Source organism: Convolutriloba macropyga, chromosome 9 (assembly GCF_964194025.1).
Source record: "Convolutriloba macropyga chromosome 9, txConMacr16.3, whole genome shotgun sequence".
Lineage (NCBI taxonomy): Eukaryota > Metazoa > Xenacoelomorpha > Acoela > Convolutidae > Convolutriloba > Convolutriloba macropyga.
This window is the reverse complement of record NC_134476.1, coordinates 23,061,404-23,081,427: the sequence shown is the minus strand read 5'-3', so window position 1 is coordinate 23,081,427 and position 20,024 is coordinate 23,061,404. Positions and strand designations below refer to the sequence as shown.

The window sequence follows — 20,024 nt, the reverse complement described above, 5'->3', positions numbered from 1 at the left end:
ATCTGTTGATAATTTGAAAGACGTAATTGGTTGCGTGTATGTTGCCATGTCGAAACTTGTTCAACCTTTATGTTACGAAAAGCGAGTGTTCAAAAATATTCAAGATGATAATAATCCCGGAAAGTGTGCAATTAACCTAAAGCGCACGGATGCTCACTGGACCGAATGGAGAGAAAATGAGCATGTTATTAGCGGGCCTTACAGCGGTGTTCATTTGTTACGAGATTGTATCGGAAATGGACATGGTGGCAAAATTGAATGTCCTGGTGGCCTAAGATCGGAAACAATATACTACGTGCCTTCTGAGCGACTAAAGCGGGATGGTGCAGACACTTTTTGCAAAGTGCTTTTTTCTCAAAACTTTCATCTTTTTTTCGGACAAGGCGACCAGTTTCTGCTCAAACTTGTTGCGGACAACTTAAGCCCCGAAACTGCATTTTGGGTTGGTGTGAAGTACTCAATCCCGGAAAACACTTGGGTCGATATGCACGGTAATAACGTTTCTGGAATCATCCCCTGGTATGAAGATGAACCCAATGGTGGCGCTACGGAACCTTTTGCGTCAGCAATGGCACGGTATAATGGCGTGTTCTTTCATGATTTAAGTGCAAATTATGAACTTCAATTTGCATGCGAGTCTTGGACCTAAAACTGAAACTTGAAACTGACTGAGGAACTGAAACATGTATATCAAAAGATTGACAAATAACCTTAACATTGGCCCACTTTTCAGTCATTAATAATGTGTGTGCACATAAGGGAACTGCATTAGCAAAAGTAGTTTTTTTTAAACACATTGAACACAAACTATTTTTTGAGCTAACATTCATATCTTGCATTATTTGAATTGAATTCGCTGATCACTATAGGGACAATATGGTTCTTCTGTAACGATAGCGAAGTATACCACTGCGAGGCGTTATAACCCGCCACTGAAGGTACAATTACAGTAATTCAACTCAAATTTTGTCGTTATAATTTTATCTGCTTCCAATAGTCAAACTTCTGTGTTTCATTGCGTAACGCTAACAGGTGCGAATTGGCACATTTAAGAGAAAACTAACTCGGATCTGTACAAATGTTCTACTTTGACATTTTTATCTACACCTTTGAATAATTTTTCCTATATAAGGGAAGAAGGAATGTCGCCCGTATGTGTTATGAAAGGGGAAATCCGAATTAAATATTAATTTTAAAGATCGAGGTAATGAAAATTTGACAACTTTAAAATCACCCCGCTAACATTAATATTGATTTGTGACATGATTGCACAAGAGATTGGAAATGGTTGCAGCCAAGCCTCATAAGAGTGCTTCTGAGCTGGTATGGGTTAAATAGACAGCTAGAGAATTCTATCACGAGCCATCTCCTTGACAAGTGCTAATTGCAATTCGTCTAAATTATCTAAAATTGGCAATGTGAGGGTCTTTTTGAGTTTTTTTGTTCTAAAAAAAGTCTTTTCTTTAATTAAAGTTCTTAAAATTTATGCCTAATCTAATATGTTTGTTTCCACAGATTTTGTGGTATGCAGTGACAAATTTGTCAAAAAGTTATCACGGGATGTAATACCAATATAACATAAGCTCGATAGTTTTGCAACCAGACCATTTAAATTTTCAAACACTATAAAAACGTAATCACAGCTTTTGGGCAGATAAATTGTTCGTCAAAAAATCCGCTAAGCTCTGAACAGAACATGCAGCAATTGCAATTCCCACTTAAAAAACGCCAAAAAACTGAATGATTATGCCAAATTTTTTCAAATCATTTAGGTTTCAACAATTTTAGAACTTCAATTAGTAATCAAGAAGTAAATCACCAAACAAGGCAACATAAGATTTTGATTTTTCTGCACCAATTGATGAAATCATTTCTCATAAAAATTATGTAAAAACGTTAGTTGCTAGAACACGGCTACCGAAAACCGATGAAGGAAAAAGACCTCGGTTGTTTTAGAGGGTAAAAACGTTTCTCGAATCATACCCTAAATGGAGACGAACCTAAGGACCTTTTTGTTTTGTTCAGCGATGACGCGAGATAATAACGTGTTCTGTCACAGTTTAAGGGCAAGTTATTAGCTTGCCAACGTTTATTGCTGCGCCATGTGAACCGAAAGCAAAACATTAAAAGTTTAATAATCTGTTTAGCTCATGGTGTACATTTCTCTAATTTTTGACACTTACATAAATTTAGATTAGGAAATTGAAAGAAGTTTCACTTAAAAAACCTATAAAAAACTTAATATAGACAACTTTAACAACGCAACCAACCGCTGGCACAAAACTATACGACTGTATGATTCAATGGGATCGGTTGTCGAATATCCTTAATTTAGAATATCTTGAAATTCCAATTTTAGGGATCTTCTTTAAAGACTCTTAGAATTCTCCTCAAAAATCTGACATTTTTTTCGAAACGGCTGGCTTCTTACTGGGAAGAATTGTGAAATTTATAAATTTTTAATACAAAGTGGTGAAAATTATCAATAGTTTCAAGGTTAGCTTGTTTTCTTACTTGAAAGAAGAAGGATAAAAACGCAAGAGACAACATCGTGTAAGATTTTGATAATTCAAAAACTTAGAAACCAATTTTAGCATAAAAAGATCAGAAAAAAAAACAAAATGAAAACAAATGGAACTAAGACTATCACTTCCGACAAACAAACTAGGAAAATAATAAGTGTTTTTGGGAAAATCGCATCAATTTATGAGAACTTCTTTCATGGCTATCAAAAACCGATCACTCAAACATCTGGGTTGCTTTGGAGAGTAATAAGTTTTCTGGAATCATACAATGGTATGAAGACGATCCCAATGGTAGAATTGAAGATCTTTTTTAGTTTTGCAAAGCTGCGAGATAATGGTGTGTTTCATAATGATTTTAGGGCAAAATACAAACGTGCAAATACTAATTGCTACACCATTACAATTGAAAAAGAAAGCATTAAAATTTTAATTATCTTACTAGCTTATGATATACGTTAATACGATATACGTTGATAAAAATATGTCGACTTATTGTTAGTTTAGAGAAAATGGGAGTTTTGGATCTTAAAAAATAGGTATTAGTAGTGCTTTACTTGTTGTTGACAATTTTCTTCTCAAAATTTGACTTTTTTTGCAAAACATCTCGCATATTACTTTTTAAGTTAACAAGGCGGCTCGTTAATGTGGGGTCGCACATGATGTTCCGACCCGACCTCATCTACACTTTTGACTTAATTGTCAACCAAAAGAAGATATAACAAAAATGGATGTTTGAGCTTAAAACAATCGCTACACAGCCCATCTACTAATTGAATTACATAATGCCATGCCTTATTGCATCGTTATTGAGATCTGACCTTAAAGAGACAACGAGACAAAAAAACAACCAAACAGACAAAGCAAAAACGAAAATTTCACGGCAAAAACTGAATATCTAACTTTAAAAGCACATAGTAACAACGTCAAAATGAAATCAGATAAAACCTTAACTACTCAAACTTAATTTCATCTATTTATACAACGGATGGAAAGTTTTATTAATGAGTCTAAGTTACAAGTCAACAAAGAGAACGATCAAGGAGGCGAATATCAAAAATTAATCAACATTTTTTAAACCAAGAAATTTCAAAAGTCTTAAAAATTATTAGCTTTTAACTTAAAATCAAAAATAAATTACTAAGAAGTTACTACAAAACCAAATGGCCTTGTCTTTGGGTAGTTTAAGACTTAGAAACGAACCAAAGAAAAACTTAAAAAAAAAATAGAAGCGATTTGCGAAAACACAAACTATTGCTACCATTAAAATCATTAGCTATTATCTGAAAATTATATTTTTATTTCAATTCTTATTTCTACAATTTCAGCTGCAGGAATTATACTGAGAGATTAAATATGTTTATTTGGGGAACATTTGTAAACCATTGAGATCTGTTACTACGCGATTGTTCTGGAAGAAGAGAAAAAGAAGCGCAAAAATGACCATTCAAAAAACGTTTATAAAAACGCTTATTGTCCAAAAAACAAAGCATCGGTGACAAATAATATCAGTAGATATGTTATTTTTTGGAATACAAGAAATCTGATGTGACCTCTCATTGATGGAAATAAATTACAATTTGACGAAAAGAACAACAAAAAATGAAAATGTTTGAAAATGTATATCCTAAACTTTAAGACTAAAGGCTATAAACTGACTAAATGATTTGGGTAACATCATTTATTCAATCCTCAATTACAAGCTTAAGAGACTTGTCAGCAATTTACGGCTACCTAAAGAACAAAAACAGGCAAAAACAGCATTTTCAAGAAAAAAAATTGAGCGAGAGAAGTGCCGAAGGCATTAGAAAATGAACTTTTCACTAAAAACTTTTATATGTCAATTAATTTTTTAACAGCAACGGGACTCTTCTTTTTTATCAATACAGTTTCAAAAAATCAAATATGAACAAATACATTAGAACCATGAAATTTTTGAGAAAACTCGTAGTATCAACGCCAATAATTTCAATAGCTTTCAACAGAATCCTTTAAATACGCTAAATTATGCCTCCATGAGACAACAAGTTTGTTTGCCAATCATATTTCGTCAAAAGGAGCTTACAACAAGTAATTGAAGATGAAAACAAGAGCAAAGACATGCAACAACCAAAACTTCATTAGAAATGTGCCAGAAGAAAGTGTCGAAGCTTTTTAAATCATAAGTTCTTCTCTGAAAATTTTATATATGATCTTTTGAACGTCTTTCCTAAAACAATGGGAACCATCATTAGTTGTATAAGATTTCAAAAGGATCCAAATGTATGAAAAAGTAACCGAAAGTTTAAAAAATATGAAAACTAGTAGCATTGAAGTTCTAAAACTAATAGCTAGAAGATGAAAACGCTAACCAGATTAAATTTGGCTGCATTAGAAAAAAATGGATCTTGAAAGTACTATGACTGACTAACAGTCAAAGAAAAAAGGTTAGGATCGGTTAGTGTTCAAAAAAAATTCGAAAAACTTTTTTTCCAAACATAACAGCCATTAAAAACAAAAAGCTTTTAACGGAGGCCAAAAACTACGCTGAGAAATAAAACGATCGCAGGAAAAAGACGTTTGTCAGGGATAGATAATCAATAAGAGATCACAATAAGTCCTAAGACTATGAAAACAACAACAAAAACAGGCAAAAACCAAAAATTCACTAGGGAAGTGCGAGAAGAAAAGGTCGAAGCCATTTGAAACCATAAGTTTTTCTCCGAAAAACTTATCTGTAATCCACTGAACGTCTTCGTTAAGCCAAAAGGAGCTGTAAATTTTATGATAATGTGATAAGATTTAAAAAGTAACCACTATTACGGAAATATTCAAAAAAATATACACAACTTTTCGAAATCTTGTGTCATTGAAGTCATATTACTAAAAGTTAGAAGATAAAACTGCCAACTAGATCACATTTGGTTACAGTAGGACGGAAGAGGGTGCTTTCATCACAGAGAATGACATACAGTTCACGATAATAAGTTTATGATTGGTTAATGTTCAAAAAAGTTTTCGAAAATTTACTTTTAAAATCTTAAAGTCTTAACAGCCATTAGCTGTCCACTCAAAGCAAAAGATATGCTCATTTAAATCTCATTACGGAACATATTACACTGCTAGTCAACGAGTTCATGCCATAAGATTTCAAAAAATTAGTAAAACATCAAAAAGAAATTCAAAGTGTCATTTAAAATTACGAAAACTCAGAGTCGAATTTAAAAAAAACATGAGCAGTTCTTTGAAAAAGTTTGTCATTAACGGAAGCTCGATATGAAAAATGAATTGTCTATAGGTGACTTAAAAAAACAAAAAAAAGTAGAAAAGTTTTAAAAAAAAGAGCTCTCAGATAGATTTCGAAATTTTTTTGATACTGAAGCTCCCTATGAGACCAGAACTAATCTTTTTTAACGCTTTTAGCCTATTAGGAACACGAAATTGGTTCATTTTTTGGCAAGATATTTAAGTTTGAAATACTATTTTTATAGAAAATATCTTAATTTGAAGAAAAATCACACTAAAAGTGATCAAATGTCCCGTGTTCACACAAAACTTCAATCCTCGATAACTCCTCGAAAAAAACGAAAAATGAAAAAAATCTTTTTATTTTTGAATTCTACGCTGAACCAGCATTTTGATGATACCACTCAAATTTCTCTGCGATGAATATATGGATCGGCCAAAATTGACTGAACAAAAAAACCCATTTGAGTATATAGTTCCTCCCCCCCCCCCCACAAGTGGGGTCGGAACAATAAATTTTGTACAAAAAGTAATAATGAGCTCCAATTTTAAGCGTAGCTTGCCTACGTACTTACGAGGAGAAAGATTTAAAGCCAAGAATCAAAATCGTGTAAGGTTTTGAAAAATCATAAAATTGGAAAAATACGATGTTAAGAACAGACAAAAACTCTATGAATGGAACAAACACTATCAAATCTGATTTAAAAAATTGGAATACAATAAACAGTTTTAGGAAATTGGCAGGCAGCATCGGAATATCGAGAGCTTGCAAATGAGTTTAAGTATTTGGGTCTTTCTCATTATAGTCCCCAAACCCCCCCCCCCCCCCCCCCCCCAGCTCAGTGGTCAGATAACGTATAGCCCCCCACCCCTAATCATGGAATTTATACCATAATGGGGGGCTATAAATTCATGGGGGCTAATTGGGAAAGACCCAAGTATTTTTCAAATTTCTGATTCCTGCCAATTACCTTGAAACAATTACTTTGGAACAAAAAACAAGGTCTGATTGTGTACTTGAATGAACGTTCTTCATCTTTACCTGAGTATTTAGTGTTGAAAAATAATTGGTCTCATGCATAAACAAAAATACTGTCAATTAAAAGAAAGTCGAACCGAAAAACTTGGGCGTTGTCTTGCAAGTGGTTCAAAAATCTTGCAAGAATCTTTGCAAGATTTTTTCTGGCGAAATTACTTATACAATAAGATTGCCTTGGATGACTCGCAAATTTATTGATTAATCGATCTTTAGGGAAATTCACACTTTGAATTTTTTTAAGGATTATTCAAAAGATAATGATTCATAAAAACAGAAAACACAATCCTCAAGATGGAGTCTCTCATTTGGGATCATCCACGGCAGAACATCAAATTCTGACCACTGCTAAAATGTTTTATATTCCCCCACGACCTAGTGTCATAGATTGTATTAACACATGACTTTAGTCAGAAAGACCCAAAAGTGCTGTGCGTACTATCATAGATTTAATTCTTCTAGTTTTCTTTAGAATGTTCTAGATCTTTTAAGCTTGGCAGAAACTCTGCGCAAAAGATGAAAGAGCTCTGAAATCTGACAAATTTGGAACTACTTTGGCAAATTTATTGTACAGCTGGCCTTCAAACCTTTTGAAAACGATGCTATTAAATAGTTTCTTCGTTCGCACTAATTACACTTCGGTTTTGATCGGCCATCTAAAATCACGTGTTTGCTTGCTAGCGCGTACTTTGAATTTTATGGTGGTCTTTAAAACTGCGTCATAACGCCCCATGCTAATCATTAGTAAAGAGCAATTTTTGACATGTTCGATAATTGCATGATTTAAATGCCTGTAGAGATACATCTGCCGAATCAAAGAAAGGTAAATATATAAATATACGCAATTAAAATTGAACTCGTGCGCTCTTTGATTCAAGCTAAGCCTGCATAAAAGAACAAGTCGAGCATCAACTTGTTTTTTTCAAGAATTTAATTTTGCGATTAGAAATGCATTTTAAAGTTGAAAACGCCGTTGAAACGAAGTTTTAGCGAATGAATAAATATTTATTAGTTAGAAAACAGAGTTTGAGAGAATACTTTTATATTTTGAGCTCGCTGACAGGTTGAATAGATAGTAGTAGAATTTTGCCCGTAAAATTTTTGTCTCAAAACGAGTTCCAACAAATATTTTCATCAAAGTTGAATAAAAACTGTTTTCTTACGATTTGCTGAGATTGAATAAAAGTCGTTTTCTTGTGATAAAAAATAAAATACATCAATAAAAATGTTTTTTCGCGACCAACTTTACGGAAAAGCGAGCAAAGGGTGGTGGATGATTGGAGCTGGAACCCTTCAACTCGTTTGCCTCGCATTTCTTTCCGCTTCTATCTCAACTGTGGAATATAAAACCAATGACGTCACGCACCATGGCCAGTTCATGAAGTGCCCTGCCGCGGGACCTCCCGGGTGTGAGAATATGCCGGACTTGGTGATGTTGGAGGTGTCCAAGGTGGCGTCTGCGATCCAGTATGTGATTGCTGTGGGTCTCATTTCGTACTTGATCGAGTTTGGCATTCTGGTTCTGACAAAACATGCCGCCATTTACTTATCACCCGCGGTGAGTTTTTAAAATGATTGTGATTTGGCTTGAAGCCTATGAAAACTTCTGGTATTAATCACAAACCACTCAACTAAAATTTGGAAGAGACTTCTGCAGAGTCACGTTACTTTGTTTGAAACATGCAATTGCAAGCTCAAAAAGCCAGAAGTTCATAACTGGCTACGAAACTGAATAGAAGCGGTTTGTTGTTTCAGATGCATCACCACATCTACAACGTAGTGATTGTTCTGAGCTACATCCAGATGTCCTGTGGCTTCTTTGGTCCCCTCTGCTGCACCTGGTGTCTCAATGATGAGATGGAAGACCTCGACTGGGGGTACTCGATGTTCCTTCACTGGATCCAGTTCCCATTCTCACTTCTCAGTTTCATCGTAGTGTTTCTCACCCCAATGTACACTAAGGAAGAGGACTTTGCGGGTGGCGATGATGACGGGCAAAAAATTGAGTCAACTAAATTTTGAACAAAAAAAGACGGCTGTGAAGAAACCAAAGGATGAAGAAAGCAAATCAAATTTGTAAACAAACAGGCTTTGGAATAAAAAACCGAACCAAGAAGAATAATGCACATATTCGACGAAATAGCAAAAACTGACTTTTCAATACAGAGTTAGACGTTTGTATATATAGATAGCAGACCTTTTATTGTCTATGCTTCAGACAGCTTTGTGTAATCAAAGTCCAATAATTTTTATGATGTGCTATTTTTCTCTATTAAGTCAGGTTCTCCAGTCATACTATGATTTGAGTCTGATTTGAGTCTAAAAAGAGGGTCACTCCCGGATGAATTCGGCTGATCGGAGCCTGCTTCGAGCGCACAAAAGTCTAATCAAAGGTCACGTTTTTCTGCAATATTCTTATTAGAGGTAATTCCGCCTGGAACCTCAACCCGGTTCGATCTCTTTACATCAGGAACTCATCAAGTGTCACGGGCTACTCTGTGTTGGTTCATCCGGACCTAACAGTGCTGTATTACAAATTTAATCCAAAGCAAATCTAAGACAAAAATTGCGCATTTTAAGCTATCCATTTTATGATATCAAAACTACAATTAAAAACTTTCAATCTAAGAAAATCGAAATCCGACAACTTGACCAAATGCAACCAAAAATGCGTATGAAAATCAATCAAACAAACCTAAAAAATATCTATCAAGACGTAAGCGCTGCTGAGAAACCAACTTGCCGCAGTCAGGCTTCACCAGAATCAATGTACGAAGTACAAATACTGAAATTATCAGATAACACATAGGGTAAAAGATAATTGAAGAAGGCTCAACTGAAATTTCAAGGTTGAAAATAGATGTCATAGGACAACAGAGGTAGAAATTTTTTTTCACGATCAACCGTGGAAATCTTTTGCTCACACCTGTGTGTCTCTTCTCTAAATACACGTGCAAAACGAAGGTCGAAGGCTAGTACAAAAATCTGCAAATCCAAATTGAAGATCAATATTATGTATCCCCGGCCGATTCTTGCAAAAAGACGTTAATCTTACTTATCTTGCAAGACCATGTTAAACCTGCAAGATCTTCCAAGATTCTTGCAAGATTATGATCCGATATTCAATCTGCGGTAAAATTTGAAATTTTTTCAAGAAGCTTAAGAGTCAAAAACGGCTTTTGCATGATTATGCTAGTAATTCTGATGTCCTTTAGATGTTAAGTTTTTTAACCAGGAAAAGTCTAAGTATATCGAGTTTCCTTTGGTTTTTCAAAAATTAACAGTATTAGTTTTTGCATAATTAGATTTTTGTCAAAATTGGATAGAAGAAACAAATACCCGGGGCTTACCAGCTGTATCAAGAAAACAAAATTGTTGTGCCATAAAGCATAGCAATTTACCCGAAAGTACATATCGACAAGCATCTATCAATTCGAAAGTACAAAAACAAATCTTCAGAAGCTTCGAAAGAAAGTATCGGAATCTTCAGACCAAAAAATTTCTTTTTCACAACGAATAAAACTGACCATTCAAATAGTTAAGCGTTGTTTCTAAAATTTGAACAAAAATCAATAATAAGATTTAGAGTATACATAAATTTATTCTATAATACTCTGGTTCATCCATTTAAACGCTTAGCAAAAACAGAGCCTTTAGCAGCAATGAATGTAAACGTACACGTACAGTCAATTTAGTTTTGCCTGGATACAACAAGCCACTGTAATAGTTTTTAGTTAACATATGACCAGTAATTATCACTTGAAATTTTGATTGATAAGGATTAGCTGATATGCCTTGTGTATTCCAGAGAGCAATGGACTAAGCTTCATTCCGCTTAAATGGAAAACACTATTTCCTGAGGTATACAATTTCTGTTGGATCGAATTTGAAGGATAGACTGATTGGAAGGAACACCAAAAATTAGTATAAATTGGTATAGAAATCTAGTTGCCTTTTATACTGCTTAGCTGAATCTTTAGTCAATTGAGCCAAAATACCACTGCTTGTTTGAATTGGGCATTGAGGTGCGATTGCCAAACTTTCGAGATTGATTCAGAATTTCACTTTTTAAATTGGTTATTCGCGATGCGAATGACTACTTTGCTTCTTGAGCTTAGTTTTGAAAAGCAGTTAACTAAATTGAACGACAACTGGTTTGTTTGAGTGCAAATGAGAGAATGAATCGAAATTTAAACAAAATTAAGATTAAAGAAACAGAGTTTCCTGTTTGCAACCTGAACAAATGATTGATGAAGCAACACAAATAAGTGATGCAACACAAATAACTGATGAAGTTAGATTAATGAAAATGAACTAAATTAACTGCCCTTGAAATGGGGGAAACTAAGACAAGAATTAAATATGGTAATGGATATTTTAATGACAAATATCCAACCCGTATGACATTGCCTAAAGATAACGCCCTGAAGTTCGAAAAAAGTTATTTTTCAAAATAAAAAGAAACGGTTGAAATAAAAAATAACGATGCAGAATTTCAACTTCGCTCATCAATTTCTTTAGCAGTAGTTGCATTAGAATCACTCAAAGCTTTGAAACAACAACGCTGTTCCCTTGGATCAATTTTCCAAAGAAGGACTTGAATTTCAACTCTGACTTAGTTAGAAGCTACGTTGCTACCACCTCAAGGGAAACCAAAAATTTTTTCCCTCGAAACTAACATGAAGCTCATATTCATGCAATAAGGCAACGTATAGCATCTGCAACCAAAATTATGATTTTGAATCAAATATCAAAATGCGTATCACATACGTTGCGTCTCGCGCAGTATTAGTTTCGCAGAAAAAATATTTTATTTAAATTGCGTCTACCTACAACAAAAGAAGAAAATTATGGAATATAAAATCTGAATTGCTTAGGAAAATTTTGGTTTGTGGAACATGATGTCCAAAAAAGTAGAATGAAGTTAGAAACAACTTTTTCTTGCAATTTTCTCATTCCGATAGAATTTCAAATAATTTGCTATTGGTATTAATAGTAAAGTCCAGGGAAGTACAAAAATCTTGGAAAAAAAGAAAAAATAATGCATCTACAGCACCTCGAAAAATTGAAGACTTTTAACAAATTTTTTTGGGACCGAAAGAAAAATTATCTGCTACAGGACCCAAGTACACCAAAAAATTGGTTCCTTTTGCAAAAGATTACCATTACTAGTGATAACCAGCTGGTCTGAAACGCCAGATGGCCAGTGAAAGTCAACTTAAAGAGTCATTCACAATAAACGAGTCTATAAATTGCAAGAACAAGTAGACCTAACTCTCCAAACTACAATATCACGAAAAAAGAAATAATTCCTTCTTTTATAACAATGACTTCCGTCCTGTTAAACATTTTGAACGCAAATTATACCATTCAATAGTCAGATTTAAGCTTTTTTTCTATATATATCCAAAAAAGTAGAATGTAGTTAGAAATTTTTCAAAAAAGGAGTTCCTCTTTAAATGTCAAACTTTTTGTAATTTTCTCATTCCAATAGAATTTTAAACAATTTGCTATTTGTTTTAATAGTAGAGTCCATGGATGTAGAAAAATCTTCGAAAATATGAAAAAAATAGAGCTTCTACAGCACCTCGAAAAATTGAAGACTTTTTACAGATTTTTTTGAGACCAAAAGAAAAGTTATCTGCTACAGGACTCAAGTATATCAAAAATTTGGTTTTATTTGCAATAGCCTAAGTCAAATAATGATAACCAGCTGGTCTCAAACGTCAGGAAGCAACAAAAAGTCAACCTAAAGAAAAATTCACAAAAATTCCATAATTTGGAAGGAAAAATAGACCTATCTATCCAAACTACAATATAACGAAAAAAAAAACAATCTTTCTTTTATGACAAAAACGGCCGTCCTGGTAAACATTGTGAACGCAGATTATACAAGTTAATAGCCAGATATATATTTATTTTCCTCTAGATGTCCAAAAAGTAGAATCGAATTCAACATTTCTCTTAAAACGGTTTTCTCTTAAAAAATCTAACCTTTTTTTGCAATTTTTAAATTCTGGTAAATTTCTTAAACGATTTGCTATTGATGCTACTCGTACGGTCCAGGGAAGTACAAAAATCAGGAAATAATGTAAAGACAGAGCATCTACCGCACCTCAAAGAATGAAGGATTTATAGATTTTTTTTGAAACCGAAAGAAAATTCATCTGCTACAGAACCCAGTATACCAAGGATATAGTCCTTTTTGCAAAAAAAGACGTCTACTAGTGATAAAAAACTGGCCCTCAAAGTCAGAAGTCCGAAAAACTTTAACTTAAAAAAATTTTCTCAAAGAAAACGTTGACCTAACTCTCCAAACTACGATATCATAAAAAAAACAATCCATCTTTTATAACAAAACGGCTGACATGGTATCCACTGTCAACGCAGATTATACCATTTATTATTCAGATATAAGAACCTATTCTTCCCTAGATGTCAAAAAAACATAGAATCGAGCTCAAAGTTTTTCAAAAAACAATTTTCGTTTGAAAATGCCAATGTTTTTTGCAATTTTCTCATTCCGATACCATTTTTAAATAATTTGCTAATGGAGCTACTGGTACAGTCAAGGGAAATATAAAACACACCAACACCTTGAAAAATTGAAAAATTTTTTACAAATTTTTTGAGACCGAAAGAAACGTGATCTGCTAGAGGACCCAAGTATACCAAAAATCAGGTTCCTTTGCAATAAAAGACGTATTCTAACAATAAATAACTGATCCCGAACGTCAGAAGGCAAAAAAAGTCAATTAAAAGAGAAATTCATAAAAAAGAGTCTATAATTTTGAAGAAAAGGTATAGCTAACTCTGCAAAGTATGACATCACGAAAAAAGAAACAATACTTCTTTTATAACAAAACGTTCCTCCTGGTATACATTATGAACGCAGGGAATACAATTTAACAGTCAGATATAAACTTTTTTTATTGTATGTTATCTTAAACAAGTAACAAAGATTAACAGTTCTCAAAAACCGATTGCTTTAAAAACCATAAGTTTTTTTTACATAATTCTTGAATTCTGACAAAAGTTTTTAACAATTCACGACCTATACAGTAGCCATAACTGGTAGATCTGACATCAGAATTGCTGTAGATATAAATTAGATCTCAAAAATTGTAAACATATTATAAAAATATTTTCTGTTTCAATATCTAATTTTCTTCAGGTACTCAAATATTGATGTTAGACTACCAAAATCAGCAACAGAACTCAAGTAGTTGAAAGAGCCCAGGGCACAAGAGGAAAAAAAAGGTAGAAAAAGGCAACCTAATCAAAACTCTGTGAAGCAGATTAGACCAACAGGACTCAGCTTCTGACTCAGGGTCAGCTCAGAAAAAAACAACAGAAGCGCAGGGTTACTCACAAAAAGCAGCGGCGAAGACAGCAGTGAAGTCAGCTACACCCAAAGGAGCCAACAGGAAAACAAGCAAAGCTCTTAAAAATCAGAACCGAAGGCTATCATGAAAAGAAACAAGAAACACACAGAAACACTCAGAAACACCAAAGAAGAGGCCCGTAAAACTCGACCGCACAGCAACTACATGCCCATCATGAGATGCACATAAACCCAGTGGTGGAAGCCGACCAACCGGCGTCTTGACGGGGCGTGGGGGGGGGTTGTGCATCTGATGGGGCTCCGAGGCCCTCACCTTAGAATAACAGTATCAAAAATATAGTACAGTTAAAAGCAGTGTGCGATATAAAGTCACAACCCACTCCACTTTATGTTTATCGGGGCTTCAGAGCAGGTTCTTGCTACAACTGAACAATTGAATAAGATATATATTAGCATGGTTACGTAGCCAATTTGATGAGGTGTAACGGGCGTGGCGGTTGTGGGTGATCTGGTGAGCCGAAATTGACCATTGAAACTCCAAAAATGTTGAACAAAGTACATATGAGAAGTTTCCTCCACATTAATATGACCGGGGTTTGTTGTGGTGATACCCAAATTGAACAATTTTTACAATTTCTCAACTCTTTTATCCTAATTTGAGACATATTTCCATGGGACTAGTGGGAGGGGCATCTGCATACTAAAAATTAACCCCAAAAACCCTCAAAAACCCTATACAAAATTTTTATGGGGAGTTTACTCCTTACAAATGGAGTTCAATGCAACTATTCATGCAATAAAAATCTAAAATTGGTCAACATTTAACATGTAGAAACGCAAAACGTACCAGTCACAAAAACGTCAAAACGACCGTATGTTTCTCGGCCAATTTCTTAAAGAAAAAAAACCAATTCACGGGGCTTAAAATAAGGCTCAGGGTGAGTTGAATGCAACAAAAAAGATCAGAACCGGTCAACTTTACGATGAGAAATTAGGGGAAAATGCACGGTACCAAAGCCCAAAATTGACCTACTGGGACTGACGTTTCGCTAAATACACACTTATTTCTCATTAAGGGCTGCAAGAAAAAACCCATTTTCCAGTGATTCAAGTAGGGCTCAAGTTAAGTTTAAAAAGAACAGCAAATCCAAAATCGGCTAACTCTACAAAGAGATATTAGCTAAAGTACGGTACCAGGACGCATTTTCGGGTCGCTTTGACATACTTTTGAGTTATGTTTCGGGACACATTTCCAATCAGCATAGCAAAATCACCCGTAACAACTAGGGAGACATTATGGGTGTATGGGAACTGCATCTGAGCCCATAACATTACTTTTCACTGTTTCAAAACTAGAAACCTGAAACGTACCAGTCACAAAACAGACAAAACTATGGTATTTCAGGAATTCAAGTACGGCTCAAGCTGAGCTCAACCCAACAAACAAACAGGTTATTTCTACGACGGCTATTTCATCGAGTTATTAGCAAAACTAAGTGCGGTACCAACGCCCAAAATTGACCCACAGTGACTGACAATTTGCTAAACGACACGCTAAAATAGCTGTAGATAGAAATTAGATCTCCTCTATTGCTAAAAATATTGTGAACGTATTTTTGTTTTCTAATGTCCCTTTTTCTTGAGGTTCTCAAATTTTGATGTTAGACTAAAAATTCAAGTACTTGAGAAAGCACTGGGCACAGGAGAGGAAAATTGCGAGCCTGTGGCCTGCTAAGCCCTGCTCTCTATCAAAATCTGTTCAACTTGTCAAGAACTCGACGAATAAAACTTCAAAAAATGTACATATTGGAAGTTTCCTCCCCATAAATGGGACCCGGGTTTGTTATGCGGATACTCAAATTCAGCAATGCAATTTTTACAATTTCCCACACGTTTTCTTAATTTGAGAATTATTTTCTTGGGATTGGGAGGGTCAACTGCAGACCAAAAATTGAACCCCCGAAACTCTGAAAAACCTATGCAAAATATTTATGGAGAGTTTACCCGTTCCTAATGGAGCTCAATGTACATATTGAAGCACTCAAAATCTACAATTTTTAACATATTGTAACATATGCAAAATATTTATGGAGAGTTTACCCGTTCCTAATGGAGTTCAATGTACATATTGAAGCACTCAAAATCTACAATTTTTAACATATTGTAACATATGCAAAATATTTATGGAGAGTTTAACCGTTCCTAATGGAGTTCAATGTACATATTGAAGCACTCAAAATCTACAATTTTTAACATATTGTAACATATGCAAAATATTTATGGAGAGTTTACCCGTTCCTAATGGAGTTCAATGTACATATTGAAGCACTCAAAACATACAATTTTTAACATATTGTTACATATGCAAAATATTTATGGAGAGTTTACCCGTTCCTAATGGAGTTCAATGTACATGTTGAAGCAGTCAAAATCTACAATTTTCAACATATTGTAACATATGCAAAATATTTATGGAGAGTTTACCCGTTCCTAATGGAGTTCAATGTACATATTGAAGCACTCAAAATCTACAATTTTTAACATATTGTAACATATGCAAAATATTTATGGAGAGTTTACCCGTTCCTAATGGAGTTCAATGTACATATTGAAGCACTCAAAATCTACAATTTTTAACATATTGTAACATATGCAAAATATTTATGGAGAGTTTACCCGTTCCTAATGGAGTTCAATGTACATATTGAAGCACTAAAAATCTACAATTTTTAACATTTAACAAGTAGAAACGCGAAACGTACCAGTCACTAAAACGTCAAAACAACCGTATGTTTCGCGGCCGATTTTTCACAACGTCTGAAAGAAAAAAAACGCCATTTACAGAATAGAATAAGTTTGCTTCTGCTTTTGCAGCTGAATGGCTGCAAAACACGACCAAGATTGTTCATATTGTTTTAATAGTTGAGCGGGAATTATTAAAAACTGAAATTGAACTCCTGATTTTTGCTATTGCTTGAACACTGTTCTCGCGCAGATCATGTGTAATAGCTTCTGAGAAAATTTTCTCACAATTTTTTGTACGGGAATTGGTTGCAGTATGAAGAAAAGTGGACTCCAATGCCTTTTATGCAAAATGGGTGAAAATCGATAAAATTTATCGTATATTTTCCAGAGTGACATTTTTGGGTCACTTCGTGTCCTATTTCGCTAAAAAAAAACCCACTGAAAACTAAGGAAAAAAATGGCAAAATACGTTTATTTATTTTTTTTTACTTTTATTGATGCATCATTGAATATGAAATCAGAAAATTTATAAAGCGGACTGTGAAATTAACAACTTTTTATGTCTACGCCGATGTAGTTGAAAATGGCTATAATCGAGGTTCGGCACACTGAGCTAAAACTGATCTTCTCATAAATTGGAGGGCATTGTTTCACAAAAGGTGTTCCCCGAGGGACAAATACATGCATGTTTACTTGTGATTTGGAGTATTAATTTTTGCTTGAATCAACGTGCCGAAAAGAAACACGATTTTCTTCAAGTTTTTCCTCGATTTTTTTTTTCAGTTCAGTTCAGGACACGACCTCATAGATCTGGCAACAAGAGTTTATCGAAAATCAGCTGAGATAATTTTATTTCAATTTGGTTCGTTAACTCAGAATTGATTTCCAAAACGCTGACTTGTACACAATTTTAATGGCTACAAGCAAAAACCATTATCTTTGAAAATGCCGTAAAACAACGTGAAACAGCGGTGCTAACCTGTCTATGGGTGTCATTGTGGTCCACTTTACGTTATCTTTTAGGTGTAGGCTGAGACACTTTCTCATTTTGCCATGAAAGTCTATGATAATTTGTATATATTCACAAAAAAGACCATCGTAGAATTTTGATGTAACCATCAGCAGAGAAAAGTTGTTTGAAAACCTAAAATCATTTCTACACTTAGCTCAAAACAGTTGTTGGGAACCTGGAAAACACTAATTGCACACTAAGTTTATTTTTCGTTCGCACAAAACAACAATCATCCGAAAATTTTGTCGAAGGATATGTTTTTCAAGCTTGTCACTTAAATTATCATTCAACAGAGTAATCTCAGAGCCAATAATTTCAATTTGAAGAACACGAGGGTTTCATTGCAAAAACAAAAAAAAGTTATCAAAGATGAAAGCAAGATAATGAAATATAATGCCCAAAGTAACAAAGAGAAATTTTGGTCAATTATAGAAATGAAAGGTTGATATGAAAGAAGTTGCTATTACCACAAAAAATCAACCAAAAATCTGTTTGCGATTATTAGAAGTGCATCTTAGGGTCCTTTTAACTCTATATATGCTTTGAAAGATTCGTATTTTGAAGTGATCGGAAATTTTTTCTGATCGATTTTGCCAAAGCAAGTCATGGTTTTGTTTGTCTTTGGTGAACAGTAAGTTAAATATGCCTCCATAGTATGTCTATTAATTCTAACGTTTCGTGTAGACATCCTATGGGTAATAAAATCTGGTCAACTAAAACAACTTTATACACAGTGAAGCAGTTTTGATTTGGCAAAATATCAGAAATTGCTTTCGATTTTTGTTTGTCCCTAAGTATTTCAAATAAGATGCTCGACGATTATTTTTTTCCTTTTTTCCCAAAAATTCACAAATTTCCAGTTCCAATTCTTTATTTGTTGCTTTTTTCCGCTTCTAGCGCTTGAGGTCACTTTTGATAAGAAGGAAGTCAGAATTTTTTTTTGATACACTGTGCCCCAATTTTCAATTATTTTTTATTAGATTTCTTTCTGCTAATATTAATGTGAATCATTTTCTATGTATAAAGTATCAAAAACTACTGCTGATCCACTTTGCTCCTATTTTAAAACTCTGATTTGATTTTAAAATCCTGTTCACTTATCATAGTTTTTAAAACATTATTTACTAAATTTCTCATAAGTTTTACTACTTTCTCCTCTTTTCATAGTGCTTCAAATCATTTTCTACAGAAAAAAGATCCAAAACCATTGTTGATCAATTTGGCCCCAATTTACATGCCTAAATTTAATTTCCAAAATGTTTCTACTTATCATATTTTTCTAGTCTATTTTCAATAGTTTTTTTCTAACTTTTACTACTTCTCTTTCGTTTATAGCGCCTTGAATTAGCTTCTACATAAAGAATGTCCACAAATTTTGCTGATCCACTTTGCCATAATTTTCATCAGTAAATTTCATTTGAAAATTTTATTTTTTGAATTGTCATAATAATGATTGATTGTGGTGCAAGTGTGTTCTGAAAGCGATTCAAACTTTTCTGTTGTCTTTTTGTAGGCCATTTTTTTCTTAACCTAAAGTCATGGGATTCCACAGAGGCTGCAGAGCGCGGCCGAATGCTTTAAGACTCGCTTTGTGGATCTTTCAGTTATCTCTGATTTTAAATGGACAAGTGAATTCTTTTCCATTATCACGGCGTCACACTGGGTGACAGCAAATTTACCTCATTAAGTCAGGTTTAAACACGTTTTGCCCTTATTTTCAACCGTAGAATTGATTTGAAAATTAATTTTTTTAAAGACCATAGTTTTTTTGAACGAATCTTACTAGTTTTCTACTAGGTTTTACTCTTTTGATCCCCTTTTCTTAAGGCATCGAAATCACTTTCCACTAAAATATTGTCCAAAACAAATGTTGCCCCAATCTTCAAACCTTAATTTGATATGCAAAATGTTTCTACTGATCATAATTTTCTAAAGTACTTTCACCCGCCTTCTACAAATTTTCTAATTGTTTTTTTGTGGTTTTTATCACTTTGAATTAGGTTCTTCAAAAAGAATGTCCATAAGTTTTGTTGATTCATTTTGCTACATTTTTCAATAGTAAATTTGAATTTAAATTTTTTACCATCATATTTTTTAGACCAGTTCTGCTAATTTTCTATTAGTTTTAACTAGTAATTT

At 33.9% G+C, this 20,024-nt stretch overlaps 2 protein-coding genes across 3 annotated transcripts in view; both read left to right on the top strand.

Annotated features, from left to right (window-relative positions):
- The window catches only part of LOC142345669 (uncharacterized), a 710,383-nt gene that overhangs the window by 187,120 nt on the left and 503,239 nt on the right, over nucleotides 1-20,024 (top strand). The window lies entirely within an intron of this gene.
- On the top strand, nucleotides 7,716-9,042 carry LOC142346322 (uncharacterized). The gene is made up of 2 exons (XM_075398852.1): nucleotides 7,716-8,341; nucleotides 8,539-9,042. Exons 1-2 carry the CDS (start codon nucleotides 8,009-8,011, stop codon nucleotides 8,803-8,805), a joined length of 600 nt encoding a protein of 199 aa, XP_075254967.1. The 5' UTR covers nucleotides 7,716-8,008; the 3' UTR covers nucleotides 8,806-9,042.